The sequence below is a fragment of the Psammomys obesus genome, unplaced genomic scaffold (genome assembly GCF_907164565.1).
Source record: "Psammomys obesus unplaced genomic scaffold, mPsaObe1.curated_primary_1811, whole genome shotgun sequence".
NCBI classification, from domain to species: Eukaryota; Metazoa; Chordata; class Mammalia; order Rodentia; family Muridae; genus Psammomys; species Psammomys obesus.
Window position 1 is genome coordinate 18,803,884 of NW_026596051.1, and position 16,881 is coordinate 18,820,764.

The 16,881-nt window shown below is 49.6% G+C and overlaps 1 protein-coding gene across 1 annotated transcript in view; it reads right to left on the reverse strand.

Moving 5' to 3' along the window:
• Trmt44 (tRNA methyltransferase 44 homolog) overlaps positions 1-14,960 on the reverse strand; it is a 21,866-nt gene extending 6,906 nt beyond the window's left edge. The window contains exons 1-10 of the mRNA XM_055624279.1: positions 14,461-14,960; positions 13,990-14,104; positions 12,405-12,624; positions 11,414-11,482; positions 10,322-10,429; positions 9,561-9,632; positions 7,495-7,601; positions 6,274-6,457; positions 4,383-4,815; positions 2,489-2,605 (exon numbers count right to left, since the gene is read on the reverse strand). Coding sequence (XP_055480254.1) covers positions 2,489-2,605; positions 4,383-4,815; positions 6,274-6,457; positions 7,495-7,601; positions 9,561-9,632; positions 10,322-10,429; positions 11,414-11,482; positions 12,405-12,624; positions 13,990-14,104; positions 14,461-14,959 — 1,924 coding nt within the window. The 5' untranslated portion in view covers position 14,960. The remainder of the gene's footprint in view (positions 1-2,488; positions 2,606-4,382; positions 4,816-6,273; positions 6,458-7,494; positions 7,602-9,560; positions 9,633-10,321; positions 10,430-11,413; positions 11,483-12,404; positions 12,625-13,989; positions 14,105-14,460) is intronic.
• Between the last annotated feature and the right edge of the window lie 1,921 nt (positions 14,961-16,881).

Below are 16,881 nucleotides of genomic sequence, written 5' to 3' on the forward strand. Positions count from 1 at the left end.
ATCTATCTATCTATCTATCTATCTATCTATCTATCTATCTATCTATCTATCTATCTATCATGTATATGAGTGATGTTTCATGCACACCAGAAAAGGAAATCAGATCTCATTACAGATGGTTGTGAGCCACCATGTGGTTGCTGGGAATTAAACTTAGGACCTCTAGGAAGAACAGCCAGTGCTCTTAACCACTGAGCCATCTCTCCAGCCCTCTGATTAAAGCTTTCTAAGTAAGCACAGATCCCAGGCCCTGGGCGGCTTATCTGAACATCTGGGTGTGGGCCTCTTGGTTTCGGCAACGCCCCCAGGGGGATATGTCAGGCCATTCTTGCACCTACCCACAAACAGCACTCACCCAAGTGAAGGCCAGTTAGCTGGACAGAACCACATTTAACTTCCGAAGGACAACTGGGCCATCCAAAGTGTGCAGCCACGCAGCCACGCCCGCATACAGGAGAGCACTCGGCACTCATGTGTACACACACTGGCAGTGGGCACACACACGCTCAAATACATTATGCAGGAGCACCTCACATCATGTTCTCATGTACATGGGACAGCACACATCTGTGCTCAAATCTGAGGCAGTGCACACCGTCTCTCTCGATGACAACGAAGAGGACCAGGGGACGCTCTCATCCTTAGGTCTAAGGTCTGTGGGCTGGGACAGGGACAACCGTCTCTAACACCTGAGCCCCCATCAAGGCCCTATTCCCTATCACCATCAGTCACTGGCCCTTCGTGGACATAGCTAAGGCTGATCCCAACCTGTCCCCAAGCCCCAGACTGTCAGGATGAGGTGCGTAATGTTGGCCTCTTGGCTTTAGACGGCACACCACAGAGGAACCAGCACTGAGCTGAGAGCAGCTCATACCCTCACCTAGATCGACAGAGCTCGACACTGAGGACTGATTTGATAAGGACCTTGGGCCAGTGTGCACAGGTCCCAGAAGCAGAGACGTAGAAGCCAGACTGCTCCTTCCTAGGCCACTTGGGTATCACCCAAGCTAGTCATAGAAGCTACTGTTCTCTGGACATTGCAACAGCTGCCTGCTACCCAACCCAGATCTTCTCCCACACTGGACCTCCTCACTTCCCACTCTTCTCCTCCTGGTCCTCCTCACTTCTTGGACTTCCCTCCTTCTGGTCCCAGCTGGAGCACCACCTCCCAAGGAAAGCGTTTCTGAGTACCTGAGCCTGAGCAGGTGCGCACTGAAGGCATACTGGGGAAGCAAGACAATGCCTGCTGTGCTTAATGCTGCACATGGAAGCACCTGGGGTGGGGGCACTCCAGGCGGGGTGTGACGGCTGACACAGCTATAGTCATCTGTGAGGAGGCAACCTCAACTGAGAAAATGCTTCCAGAAGACTGGGCTGCAGGCAAGTCTGTAGGGCATTTTCTAACCAGTGACTGATGTGGGTGGGCCCGGTCCATTGTGGGTAGGACCACCCCTGTAAGAAAACAGGCTGCACAAGCCATGGAGAGCAAAGCAATAAGCAGCACTCTTCCACAGCCTCTGCATCAATCACTGCCTCCAGGTTTCCACCTGGTTTGAATTCCGATCTTGGCTTTCCACAATGGACTGTGATATGTAAGCCATAAACCCTTTTCTCCCCAAGTTCTTTTTGGTTATGGTGTTTAGCACAGCAAGAGTAAGCCCAACGAAGACACCTATGAAGAATAAGTGCTCCGTGAAGAGGGCTAGTGAGAGGACTCAGGGCCTGCAGCTCTTTTCACCTTGTGCTATTCCTACACACTCATGAATTCACGACACTGTCTATAACTCAGGCCTCTGGGTGGACACCATCACACTCTCCTCTCCATCCTGGAACTAACTTTGAGACTAAACACTCTCGAAGGGCAAGGACTAAGCCATGACCCATGCAGAATGGGCCCTTTTATCTCTGGAAGTATGGAATCCAGTGTTGGAGCAGAGCCAAGCCTCAGTTTACCAGGAAAGCCACCCAGGAGTTCTGAGTCTCTATGCTAGGACCATGGGGTGGCAGTATCAAGCAGACACCAGAAGGCTCATGTCCTCAACTTGCCTCGTGGGCTCTACAGCAACCCATGCTTCCTGTTGCAGGTGGCAGATGTAAACCAATGTTCTGACACAAGATGCAGCCAGCAGGCTTTACGACTGACCACCTGCCCTGTGTGAGGAATAGGCATCGGAAGCAATGGGAGTTTAGGGGCACATCCCAGACAGGAGCTATCTGGACCAAGGCACAGGGAGTCGAAGCAGAGGCTGGGGAGCGTCAAGAGAGAAGGGTGGCTACGGCCTCACCCTAAGACACAGGCTGGTGGTGGCCTGGGTGTGCACAGGGATGCCATACTATCCAGCTGGTACTTCTGAACATCAAGGCTGCCCTTTAAGTATCATGACTCCCTCCATGCCGATCAGAAAGTAAGTGCTACAGAATGTGCAGGGAGGAACCTGTTCTGGGGACAAGCAGGATGGACAGGGTATGGTGACCTCATAGATTTTACCTTCAAACACCTGATGGCTATTCCTGAGCAGGGTCTGTAGGCCTCCGCACTCCCGCTTCAGCCTTCGCAGCATCTCTGGGTTCAGTTCCGCAGCCACTTCTGCCAGGGAAAGGCTCCCTGTGGGAAAGCGGGTTTCCGCAAACAGCCTAGATTACAAGTCTGTAACCAGCAGAGACTGTCAGGTCCTGAAGCCAAAGCCAATCCAGCAGCTTCAAGCGTGGTTCAGCTACAGGACTCTGTCCGTGCAGTTTAATGAGTCTATATCTTACAACCACAGGACACGCTGGTGGAAAAGCCACCCCAGCCACAGGGACAGTGTGCCAGCATGCAGTACCACGTGCTTCCACTGTGCAGGCTGAGCATCAAGTAAGTCTACCCAATGCCTGGTGGGTGGCTCAGACCCCACATCCTTGGTACCATACAAATGAGCTCTAGCCCAGAGCTAGGGGTCAGGACCAATAGGCAAGCCTCTAGCTGTGTCTCTTGGCCAAGCTGCCATTAGAGCTTTGAGGGCACTGCCCGCATGGGCCAGGCACAGGAGGGACTGAGTGGGAGGTGTGGCACAGAACTACAGATATCACAGCAAGGGTGGTCCCATTCACAATGTTGCTCAAGACTCTGCTTGTATGTGAAAATACCCTGATGAGACCCAGTGACAATGAAGTCTAGTCCAACTAAGATGACAGTGGGTCCCTGGGGGTATTTTTCAAGAACCTCCCTACACCCCGCAGTACACCTGTATCTAGACTAAAGATGGCCCAGCCTCCACAGTCTTATCAGTTAGGCTGACCCAGACCCGAGGGCCTCCTTCCCAGTTTCAGCGACTGCTTACTGAGGGAGATGCCCGGGCCTCCAGTCACCTCTCAGGGAAGGTATGGTACCTGGCACTCTTCTTAGTGGCAGGCAAAATGAGATCTAGTCCCTAAAGCCATCTCTGGACCTAGGTCTGAAGGAGGATCCAGCTAGCTCAGGGCTTTCCATCCCAGGCATAGCCCAACAGGCCCCAATTCCCATCACTTCCTTGGGCAAACCAGAGTGTGCACAGCACACTCGGAAACTTCCAGACCTGGACTGCCAACCCAGCCCTGCCCTTTGTTCTTCCAGCCTTGCCAAGAAACCTTGCCTGCCCCTCTGCTAAGACACCATATTAGCATCTAAGCAGTGATGCTCGGCCCAAACCACGGAGTGCTGGGTCTTCAAGTTACATAGCCACCTGAGCCAAGGCCACTCTGGCTGGTGTCCTGGAGGGCATCCCAGGATCGGTTAGTTCTGGGGGGTAACATAAAAGAGGACCCTGCCATGTCATATGTGGGAGGTAAGAAGATGAACATAACCTGGACTCAGCAGTCACAGTGAGGATGTGGCATGGGGGAGTGTTGCCACTCTGCTTTAAGTTATGCTGGGGGTCACCTGCACCTGTGTGGGCCAAGAACTAGACAACAGCCCCAGCTGCAGGTGCAATCCTGGTTCTGGTCAGCAGATGGCGCCGTACTGCCCTCTAGTGGTCACAGGTGGAAGGAAGGGGTGCAGCTGAAAGCTCAGCTTCAACTTTGCGTGCACCAGTAAGCTTACTTTGCCTGTTTCTCTCAAATGTGCAGGAACCAGCCAACAATCAGATGCAACTGCCTTTCCCATGATGACAGTCCTGTATTTGGGGATTTCAGAGAATTACAGTATTGGATTTGCATTCAAAGGAGTGGGGCTTTTGACACTCAGTGACCTGTCTCTGGTTGTATCATTACTAAGAACTAAACATGAGCAGCCCTGGCCTCTGCCGTCTTCCCCTGAACAGCAACTATGGACAGCTGCTCACTCCTAGCTTCTGGGTGTGCTGAGCTACAGAAGACCCAGAGTCCATGCTAGCAAGTGAGCCTGCCCTGAGGGTGGGGCCTACCTCCTCCATTCCAGGTCTTCAGACTCCCATCTTCAGAGGTTCCCATGTTTAACTTCTTTCCGTCTAATAACAAATTGGCCACTTGTAAAACCACTTGGTCAATGAAATCTCTAGGGAGGGTAGCGCAATTCCTCACACGTTCAGCCTTTTCTCTAGGGCTGAAGCCAGGTGCCCAGAGCCCTGTGGCTTGGGCTTCTGCTCCTCGCTCAGCAGCCAGGCCCTCAGACATGCACTCAGTCCCAGCAGCAAAGGTCCTGTGACAGTCTTGGTGACCGGCATCGTGAGCAGTAGTCTGGGGTGCAGAAGATGCATGTCTCTCACTGGGCAGGCTCTGGGGGTGGCCCTGTCTGCTGTGTAGGTACCGTGTTCTCTGCTCATCCATCCAGACCTCTGCAGAAGGTGGGTATGTTCTGGATTTCCCAATAAGGCAAACCTGTGTTGTAAGAGACACTGAATTTCAACATTCACGGAGCACTCTTGTGCTGAAGTACAAATTGTGATAAAGTTTTAGCAGTCTCTCATAAGAAAAAAATCCTTATTTTAGCCTTTTGGTTGTACTACAAATGGAATCCAAGACCTAGTGCATTGCTGGGAAGCATTCCCCTCTGAGATATATGCTCAGCCCTGAAATTCTTATTTTTTAAAGAGATACCAACAGAAACGGTTTAAAAATAAAAACAAAAAGCTAGTGAGGAATGTGGGTGCAGGGCCAAGGAAAGTGCAAGTTAGCTCAGGGTTCTAAATACTTCTGATAGTCTTACTGGACCTGCTCTTGCTCCAAGGGGTGACATGCTGGGGTTGGAGCTACTAAGTATTACATTAACTGCTTCTCCCCCAAGATCCTTATTGTCCTATAAGCAAATTCTCAAGAATCCAAAATAACACTGTGTGGACCTAGCTTCCCTGATTATTCCTGACTGGCTAATAAAGTTGCTAACAGGCTTGGCTGGGCAGAAGAGAGGCAAAGTGAAGGTTCACAGGCTTGTGGAGTCACAGGACCATGAGGAGGAAAGAGGAAAGAGGAAGGAGGAAGAAAGGAGCAGGTTGCCATGTGTTATGTAACCAGGAGCACATGGCCAAGAGCAGCTGGCTCTGAGGACTGGCCTGATGAAGCTGAAGCCCAAGTGAAACATGTACAAGCATTTATGGGAATTTTTGGCTGGGAAGCAGACAAGAGAGCTGCTTAAGAGCATTGATATCTGCCCATCCCTGGTGTTTTAAGGCTTACTATAAATCTAACAAATTTCTGTGTCTTTTATTTATAAAACAGCGGGTTAAGGAGTAACTGCCACCTTAATAATTCCTTGCATTTAATTATTATATACAAAATAATTCATTTTACAGTGACACAGTTTACCTCTGAAGGTTTCCAGGAATCTGTGAGAGACTGAGGCTTCGTGTTAACCTACTGGCACTGACACTCAATACAATGTGGCTGCCCAGTGCATCTGAGGAACTTCCTCCACACCTTCCCTCTGGCCATTAACTCCAGAGTCAGAATGCACACCAGCAAAGGGGGCCAGTGGAGTTCCATTAGAGCCACCCGGCCCTGCCATGTTGGAGCACAGCAGCAACTCGTGTGTTTGGTCCCCACCTGCTGGGTGGCTACCCAGCACTCACCAGGCACCACTTACGCTACCCAACTATAACACTGGGTCAGAGACTGTATGAGCTTCCTTGGTTATGACGAGTATTGGAACTGCATGTGTGAAACACAAGTCTCTGCCACCCCAGACAGAACCTTTTCCAACTCAGAGGAGCAAGACTTGCCAACACAGACACCTTTTGGGAGAAAGACGTCAGCCTCAGGATGAGGCCTGAAGGACTTCCAAAGGAGTCCCAGGCAGAGCACACATGCACTCCCTGGCTCTATACATGCCCTGGCACATACCCGCTTGGTAGAAGGAATCCTGAGGCAGTCCTCCTGCATGTGGAAGCCACAGGAGAGCCCCACCTCCAACACGAAGTCCAGGTACTCTCGGTACTGTGTCTTACTGCTCTGCCGCCGCCGGTATCGTCCCACAAAGTCAAAGAAACAGCAGGGCAGGACAAAGAACCGGCAGGTGTAGGAAGACCTAGAGAAAGAAAAAAAGAGCCAGGAAATCATCAGAGGCCCAGCACAGACCCAGCATAACCAGAGGAGCCCAGCTAGAGACTAGGCAGACCTGAGGAGGCCAGCACAGACCCAGGTAAGCAGGCTCACCACAGCATGCACAAGCAGCACGGGCTGAATACTGAGCTGCTCCTGCTGTTCTTCCATCTAAAAATGAGTGGAAACCAGTCTGTTCTTATATGGTTAATTTTTTTTTTACCCCAGCCTGGCCTCAAATGCACTATTTATTCCTGACTTCCCTGCTCCACCTTCAGTGTGCTGGGACCTGAGGCTGGCACCTTTCTCCCAATAGCCATCATATTGGGATTCTTTCCCATGGATCTCTAAAGGCCATGCGGCACATCATGTGTCAATAAAAGAGAAATCGAGTTAATAAAAGATAATGTTCCTAAGCAGTTTCTCTGGTCCACTGTGACTTCAGCTCTTTGGAGCAGGAACTTCAGGTAGGAATCAGAAACCAAGGCAGGCACAGCAGAGGTAAGTTCAGATTTGACCTTGTGTGGAGCTAACAGCACAAACAGCTCAACCAGTCCTGGAGGTGGGAGAGGCCCAGTGAAGACCAAGGGAGGCGGGGCTGAAGGCACAGCCAGTGCCTCAGACTCCTCAAAGCGCTGTCTAAGAGAAGAGTGCAGACTGCTGCAAAGGGTCTGTCTAAGGAAAGAGTTTTCCCTTGAAGCCAAACCCTCCAAAATCAGAACAGTTTCACAAAAAGAAGCACACACTCTTCAACATGGGTTAGCAATGCCGTAGAGATGACACAGTTGGGATCAGTGGTGGCTCACAGAACATGCGAGGAGCCACGTGGATGGTGTAGGTTTTCTAGTAGCCACAATTCCAAAAGAAAAGCAGGTAGATTTAGAGTTACTCAATATATCTATGCTACCATCATGTCAACACTCTGAGTTACCATGTCAAATGCCCCACTGTCACGGCGACTAGGGGCTACTATTGTGGACATTGTGTGCACAGGAAGAAACAGCCACCTGTCTCTCCACTCACCTGGCTGCAATGACAGGAATCCAGGGGGTGAGCTCATCAGAATGGTTACCAATCAGCCAATCAACACCAGGGAACAGGGTCTTGTCACTTGGAGTGATGGAACCTTCCTTAAAAATGCCACACAAGATGAACTAGTCAGTACATGCGCCAGAAGTTCTGGGCCATGACCCATGGTCACAGTCCACTTATCCCATGACCCTCCAGGGCCTCCTCTGTGTCCAACTTACTAAGAGAAGAAGGTGACTATCCTGCCCATGGTTGGTCTTCGAAGACACAAATCACTAACAACTTTTAGGATCCCCTAAAAGGTCACTTTTCTGGGTGATGACTAAAACTTGCTTCCTGCATAAACACAGAAAGCAGCCAACAGAGAGAGAGAGAGAGAGCGAGCTGGTGACTGGTCTCCGAGCAGAGGGAGTAAGTCTGCCCAGTTCTGGACTATTCTGTCACTATGGTCAGTGAACTTCTAGCAGTGACACCTCATCCACACTGCCCTTCTGAGTATCTGTACAACAGCCTTCCTGGTTGCCAGCAGCCAGTCTCGAACTAACGAGTGACATCTCAGAGATGTCACTACATTAGCCCTCATGGTAGGAGGGTTAGCTCCCTACACCAGACCTCACAGCAGAGAAGTTGGAACCACCATGGTGCTGGTGGTGCTGTTTACACAGATGCTGATACATTCTCCATCCAACTGCCAAGTGCATGACCACACAGGACAACAAACCATTAGCAATGTTTATTCCACTAACTCTGCACTTAAATTTGCCCATTTGTCTCTTCATGATTCAAGAACTTACTTATACTTTGGATTGCATTACCAGGCCACAGGGTCATGCTTTACAAAGGGCCTTCTGAAAATAGCAAATTGCTATTTTATGCACAAATTTAAAGACAATCTGAAATCATCACTGCATTGTACAACAAGGGACTCAAATTACACTTCCACTGAACAGGGGTTGGGAAGAAGCTTAAGCGTCTAGACAGCTACAACAGAAATCACACAACTGCAGCTGGAAACAAACTATTAGCAACAGCAGCACGCAGCTTCCATCAAAACCTAACAGCCACAGACTCAGGCAGAAAGTGCACCAGAAACACAGTCAGCTTCCACCTCGTACACTCAACACTAGAACCATCGGTGCTGAAACTAGATGGGGAGTCATTGTAGGGTCTGAGGCAGGCCCTGGAGATCCCTAATAAACAGCTCAAAACAAACCTTTATGCATTCCCTGAAAGCCTTTCACACCAATCAGCGATTCCTTCAGTCAGAACTTACTACTGGGATAGTTTGAAGTTTGTACCAAGCAGTAGGTAAGACCCATGGACATAGTAACACTAACATCTGCCAAATTACTCCTGCTGATTGTCAGCCTCACCCCCCAGTATGGACTGAATATCCACCGGCAGGGGCTCTCGATGCACCCACCCGCTTACCAACACTCCTCAAACCTAAGACTAAAATTTTTCCTTTTGGAGACAAGGTCTCACTATTTAGCACTAGCTGGACTTGAACTTGCTTATATATGGAGGCTGGCCTAGAACTCAGGGATTTGCCTGCCTCTGCATCCCAAGAGCTGAGGTTAAAGGCATATGGCTCCATACCCAGCCCTAGAAACATTTCTCAACTCTCTACCTTTATTTAAGGTACAGGTCTCATGAAATCCAGGCTGATCCTTCTGCCTCCACCTCCCAAGTGTCAGAATTACAGAAGTTCATCATCTTGCTTGGCTAAATTTCCTATAATGTCAATCTACAAGCAATTATGAATCCCTGGGAAAACAACCATGAATACACAAGGAAGAATAAGAGCTCAGGGGCTGGCAATGAGCTCCCTGTCCCTTAAGCCTTTGTCATCTTATCCTAATTTGAAAAAGAGGTAAGCCGAGAGAAAATGCAGCAGTCTCTAAAACTGTACTTTCTGCTGCAAATGAAGCAGTAACAGCTGTGGGCAGTGTCTGAGTGTGGAGGCTCAATCCTGAGGCACTCCTGCCAACAGCTGACTCAACGGAACAAGTCTTGCTAGATGTACAGAGGATGCATTGGGGGAAGGGAGACAAAAATACCTCCAACTGAGTTTGGGGTCCATACATGTCCCAGATTTTTCTCCTTCGGACATCAATCCCTCTGCCTGGATGCTGAAATGAAAGGTTTTGAAATCATGGGTGGCTCTTGGCTAAGTTAGCAAATATAAAAATCTGCAGGCACTGCTGCTGCCACACAGGAAGGACAGGGGCATGCCTGGGGTTTGTGGGAGGCACAGCTCTCAACTCTTGGTAACACTGGCTAGTGAGAACTTGTACCCCGTCAGTGATCACACCATAGACCTTCAAAAGGGACCATGGTGGCCTGTGCCCTAAGAACATGTCCAGGGCCAGTGCTCAGGGAACACGCAGGGGAAGGCAAGTTTGTGATCATCCCCATCAAGGTCCCTGTACCCTGACTGCAACCTTATTCATTTCCCCACTTGGAAGGAGGGCTATGGAACCTTCCTGTCACCCCTACACCCAGCTTCCAGGTCCTTACAAGGTCACCACTGCAAATGCCTTCTCTATAGACACCTGGGGATGCTCCAGCTTCCCAACCTCTTGAAGCTTTGAGCATCACTGAGCTAGACTGTAGAATTGGCTGTGGCTGCCCATTCTGGAGTCAGAGACAGGTGGGTCTCTATGAGTTTGAGGCTAATCAGGACTACAAAGCAAGTTCTAGGCTAGTCAAATTACATAGTAAGACCTTGCCTTAAAATAATTTAAAACAAAATTAAATTGCCCCTTTGCCCAACCCAGAGAAACCTTGAGAAAAGAAAAGGCAATAGAACTCTGCTTACCCCCTCGTTGCTCAAGATGTGGACCAGAAGGCCATTTCCACACCCCAAGTCCACAAAGGACTGCTTGGTGGTGACTCCCCTCTCGGCCCTTTCCTCTTCCCAGAGGATCTGAGAAAAAAAAGACAAAGTAAAGCCAACTCACATGCTGACTCATTCTGTTCCAGAACAATCCTAATGGGGCAACGGCACATGCCTGTGATCCCAGCTCCCCCAAGAGGACTGTAAGCTCAAGGCTTGTCTGGGAAACTTGGGAATCCTGTCTCAAGATTTTAGAAAAGAAGCTGATGATAAATGGCTCAGTGGCAGAGTATTTACCTGGCATGTGTGAGGATCCTGGGTTCCAGCCCAAGAAAAAGAAAACGGACCCAAATGCTAATGCCACCTGGGGGAGTGGGCAGGGTGAAGAAACATCTTCCAAGACCCCAGGGCTCCCAGGAAAGTGACACAAATAAGCAGAACAAATAGGGTCTTTGGTTCTGAGGACACTAGGTTCCCTCACTGTTTTTCCCTGCCATTGTATTCATTCAGGGCTGGGGTACAGCTCAGTGGTACCCACGGTAGAGTAAGCCCAGCACATATAAGGCCTTGGGTTCCATCCCAGCACCAGAAAAAGGGCATGTATGTCCAGTGGTCATCTCTAGGCACCAGTACACCAAGATGATTCAAGGTTTCGTCATATTTTCTCCTTGTTCTTCAACTACTGCATGCTTTGACAACCAAAATAGCCCCGTTTTCTAAACTAAGAGAACTACAAGTTTAAGGAAAACTGGGAGGCTCTGGTTTAAATACTTTACAGATGAGAAAACCAAGGGTACTGAGTTAAAGAAGTGTCCACTTGAGCCGGCAGCCAGAAAATTAAGAACAGACTACGTGGGGGAGACTCTGCCCACAGCTGGATGGCACTGCATAGTTGGTGCCTCCACAGTGACAACTGTGTCTCATTGATGCCTGCCTCATCTGCCTTCCAACTTCCTGATTCACGTGTGCTCTGTGCTCATGCAGGAGTCATGCTGGATGTGAATCATTTCACAGCAGGGCAAACCATGGGTCCCGACTTAATGAACGCTTCACCCCCAACTAGTAGCATCTTACCAGCAGGTACGTAGCGATGGCCACGTCTTCATAGACAAACTTTTCAGGATCGGTTACTTCAGGCCAAACCTAAAATGTTTTCAAAGAATATGTAAGTAGCTGTTACCTTGAACAACTTAAAATATCTCTAAACAGCCGAAGTCAAACCAAACTAATCATATAATAAGTAAAGGTATGATACCAATTCAAAAGCAAAAATCAGTTGATTTCTTACAATAAGTGCTTTATAGAAAAACAGTTATTACATTGCTTGTAAGAAACAGAATGTGTTCAGTTCATCTGGATAGAGACAATGACTAATGGAATAAGGGAGGGCAGGTCCTCAGTGGGTAAAGTGCTCACTTTGCAAACATGGGGATCTGAGTTCAAATTCTCAGCACTCACCTAAAAAGCCATGTAGGCCCCTGTAGCCCAGCTCTGGGACCTTGGAAATGGGGGGATCACTGGGGCTTGCTGACTGCCAGACCCCAGTGACAGAGCAGGCCTAGTGACATGTGTATGCATAGATGCATGCATCTCACATAAATATACATACAAGCACTCACACAAAGAAATGGTGAGAATGGTGCAGGGAGCTATGGACTGGGACTCGAGACTGGGCTAACTGTTCGGGGCCAGGCTCTGTCGACAGAAAGGCCAATCAAGGCACCCTAAAGAGTCAGCTGTGCACAGAACAGACAGGTACAGCAAGTGATGCAATAGATAAACCATGTTCTGGGAACGATTTAAAAGCTGAAAACCAGGAGTATCTCCTTAAAGGTAGTGAGAGTTCACCCCCACCCCAAGGGCCAGGGTCTTCAGGGTCTGTATAGACAGACCCAAACCACATCTCTATAACGAATCACTGAGGCTCTAAGTCTGTGGCTTTGGCTACTTTGCCATATAATGCAAGGACTAACTCAAGTTCATGTTGTCATGAACAGTCTTCCTGGCATGCCCTGGCCATGTCACCTGTTCAGTGAGGGGACCGTGGATGTGCCGCTAGCATTACCTTCACCATGTCTCTGTACTTCTCTTTGAGCTCCCAGTACATCCTGCTATAGCGCAGGATGGACACTAGGGAGAGTGTGCTTTTAAACTCGCTCTTCCTGTTCTCCACGGCCCACCTGGCCAGCTTGGACAGCAGTTCTCCTCCAAGCCAGGCCGGCTTGGGATAGACAACACCATCTGAGTGCCACCTCTCTGGACAGAAAATTAAAACAGATATGAACCTTCAAAAATAAGAGAAACAGCAGTAAGAAGAGCTGGCTTCAAATCTTACTAAGTTACATGTTTATTTCCCAGAAGAGAGTAGTAACTGTGACATCCTTTCTCTCTCCCTGTGTATATATGTGTGGGTGAGTGTGTGCATGTTGTTGCTGATGTTGTTAAGACCAAACCCAGGGCCTGGCTAGGCACATAATGGGCAAGTATTCCCCCATTCTCCCCGAGTGAGAAGCCTGCACGTTATACTAAGCAGGCTGTACACTATGACAGGCTACGCCACCCACTCCTCTGGACAGAGATATAAAAACAGCATGATGATGGGATTAGAGTTCACATGAATTTGTTCCAGATTTGAAAAGTCCCCCAAAGGCTCCTGTGTTGAAGGCTTGGTCCCCAATTCAGCTGAGTTCAAAGGTGGGACCTTTAGGAAGTGACTGAACCATAAGAGGACTGACCTCCTCAACAAGCTAACTCATAGACTGGCTCAGTTTAAGGGTTACTGGGAGCTTAGAGAGTGAGGTTTTGTTGGAAAAGTAGGGAGTTGTGAAGGATCGGGGCTCTTGAGGGGTAGAATTTGTCTTTGGCCCCTCTCGATTCCTGGTTGTCCTTAGTGAGAGGCCTGACTGTACCACATGCTCCTAGCTTCTCACCACAGGCCCCAAAACCAAAGAGGGGAGCGACCATGTATGAAAACCTAAGACCCTTTTAATATTATATACATTTAGCTGTATCTGTGTGTGTGTGTGTGTGTGTATGTACATGTGTGTATGTATGCATGCATGTACGTGTGCTTACAAAAGACAGAGGACAACTCACAGAACATGCTGGTTCTCTCCAACATGTGGATTCTGAGGATCAAACTCAGATTGTAAAATCTGAAGCAAGCTTGAAACCTCAAGTTGACTTCCTTGGGCATTCTGCCACAGCAACAGAAAGCTGACTAGCATCAAACCCCAACTAGTTGCTGCAGACCATTGAGGCCAGCTGGAATGTAGAGATTGGGCACTCTGGCTACATTGTGTTTGGTTTTTTGTTGTTGTTTTTCAAGACAGGATTTCTTTGTGTAGTCCTGGCTGTCCTGGTCACTTTGTAGACCAGGCTAGCCTCAAAATCACAGAGATCCACCTGCCTCTGCCTCCCTGAGGGCTAGGATTACAGGTGTCAGACACCTCTCTCAACTTTCTCACATTACAATCCCCAACGCAGGACCAGCACCAGGAACCAGGAGAGTGGTGACTGGAGCAAACATCTGAGACCATCTCACCAACCCAAGGCCTTTTCTGCACCTCAGAACCTTCCAGAAACTCAGGGATAGAATGTCACTGAAGAGCATCACATAGTGATGCAATAGAGCAGTATCCAGCTCTTACCATTCTCCTTCACTGTGGTGCAGATGGAGCTGATAAACGTTGCTCATCTTAACTTCCAAATTCCCTGCATCATCTTCTTCCAAGGGCAAAAAGGTGACCCTCCCATTGGAGACATCTGAGGATAAAAGAAAAGCCAAGAGGTCATAGCTGCTCCAAACAAACCCCTTAGAAGTATAACCGAACAGCAACGAATATGAGAAGGATGCTTTCCAACCCTCAGTAGATGTCCAGCGCTGGGGAGAAGGGCTCCGCACTTTACACACTATTACAGCCAGCACTTAGAAAGTACAGAGCTGGAGCTGGGCGGGATGCCGCAGACCTTTAATTCCAGCACTTGGGAGGCGGAGGCAGGTGAATCTGTGAGTTCAAGACCAACAGACTCTACATAGCAAAGTCTAGGCCATAAAAGGCCCTGTCTCAAGAAAGAAACGCTTTTCAATCTGTTTGCACGCTTCCCAACCAAGCCCCCACCTTGCACCACCAGTTCTTTCTTCGGCACTGTAAGGGAGAAGTGGGGGCTCGCTTTCGGGATGACGGTTCTGAGAACCAGATCGAGCTCCTGCGCGGCTTCAGGCTGAGAACCGAACGCGGCGCCAGAGAGGGAAGCCAGCATTTCCGAACTGTCCTGGACGAGGCTTTGGGAGACTCGGTCCCACAGCGAGTCTAAGTCAGCCGCGGGGGCGTCGCCTTCGCCGATTGCCCTAGGTCCCAACCCCGGCTCTCCTTCGGGAGAGGCGTATCCGGGTTCCCCCGTGTCAAGCCCCTCCGGCCCGTGTCCCCGTCCACGCCGTGGTCCGCACTCTGCCTGGGCGCGGGGCCGCGAAGCGCTCCCGCGGACCTCCACGCGGACGCCGCACAGCCGTTTGTTGACCACCTGTGGCCTCTCCAGCCACACGGTCACGGCAGCCCAGAAGCCTGCGGGCAGCAGAGCACCAGGGTCGCTCAGCGGCACTCTGCCAACCTCCGCCATGTCTGCGCGCTCGGCGCGGTGAGATGACGCGACCCGGCAGTGCGCTGACGTCACGCGGGTTAGCGCCAAAAGACACGCCCTCTATTTTACCCGCTGGGCGGTACCCTTCAGGGAGGCACCAGTTTGGAGGGAGGAACGGATCGCATCTCCAGGGAGCCTGCCGGGTTGAACGCTCAGCCTTTTCTCCACTTGCTCTCTGACTTGCTTTCTGGCGTGGGAATAAGAGTTTCCAACAGCTCTTCATCCATCTCAGGCCCCCAAAGTGAAATTTGGCCCCATGTATTCTGCTTCTCCCACAGCAAAGTTAATAACACGGAGAGAAGGATGGAGAGGCTGTTGTTACTTGAACAACAAACAAGACGTAACCTATGCTCCCAGCAGAAAGCCACATTTATGTGGAGGTTTCTACAAGGCTGGCTGACTAGATTGTGAAGAATGGGAGTGCAGACCCAGAGCCAGCCTTACCTTGGGCGATTGTTTAGCCCGTTCATAGCCATGCATTGCCTACCTCTGTGTGTGACCCCAAATCCTTTGACTAAAAGCAAAATCTCTGGAATATATTAAGTTGGCAGAACATTGCCTCCCACCAACCCGAAAGATAAGGCTCTGGTAAGAAAACATAAGAAACCTATAGCAGAGCTGTCCTTACTTTGCTATCTGAGGTCCCCCAAAAAGTAATTGTTCAATTATTTTGTAATGTACGAACTATTTTGCTTCCACCGACACAAAGGCTAAACATGTAACAGTGATTCCCCACATTGTTCTAACCACCTACATGATGGTATCTACCAGTGTATTTTTAAAATACTTTATGGATTCTGTTACTGTGAAAAACATCATGAACCTGTCACCGTGGATGGACATGGTATTTAAACCATAGTCACTCATATCTGACTCCAGACTAAGATAGCTCTTATTCCTTTTGAAGGTGAAAGGTGTGTGTGTGTGTGTGTGTGTGTGTTTAATCAGCCCACATTCAACAGCATGCCTCTGCTCTGTGTTCCAAAGAGCCAAACCCTCACCCCTCAACCTCACCTCCCAACCTGTTGGCAACACCCATTTGGGCAAAAGTTTCACTTTGTTGCTGCTCCTGGGTTTCACTGCGACACCTAGGGAGCCAGGCTAATCGGTGGACACTTTGAAGCAGCTACACAAACATCACAGCTGCTTGCTGCTGAAGCAATTTGCAGCTCCTGAATGGGACAGTGGAGCGGCAGCAATGACAGCAGAGTAGCAGCCGGGGAACTGCAGGAGTGGCAGAATGGAGCTGTGGAAGCAGTAGAGGAGTGGCAGGAGCTGGCAGTGGGTGGTAGCAGAGGGCAGCCAGAACAGAAACCAGGACAGTGGGAATAAAGAGAGGGTGTGCAAAGAGCTGAGGCTGAAGGACAGAAAGCTGTGAAGAGCCAGAGAAGGGCTACAGGCTGCCTGAAGAATTCCAGAGAGCTGTCCGGACTTGAGAGCCAGGGGACCCAGACACCATACACCCAGGAGCTGTAACACTAGTGCCTTATAAGGCTGTGGAATCCTCACACTCTAGACCTATATAAAAGCTGTAACATTTGACACTGTAGGGCCAAGAGTCCCATAACCTTAAGATGTAACACTAGAGGGCGCAACTTGCTGCTGCTTATGCTGTGTGCTGCCATGAACTCACGGTTAGCATAAACTAAGCCATCAAAACCAGACAGCCCTCGAAGAGCTTCCTTTTGCCTCCTCGTGCTCTCTATCCAGTTAGAGCAAAGGACCTCAGCCTGCTGAATGGTAACGCTAACTCATTCAAAGGTGTTTGGCAGTACTGCAGCAGCCAAAAATCTGTGGTGACCAATGTTAGCTGCAGATGGTCGTGGGGACTGAGGGTACAGGGCTAAACAGACCTTGTCCCTGAGAGGCCACCAGCTGGCAGAGGAGGCTGAGGGACAAGC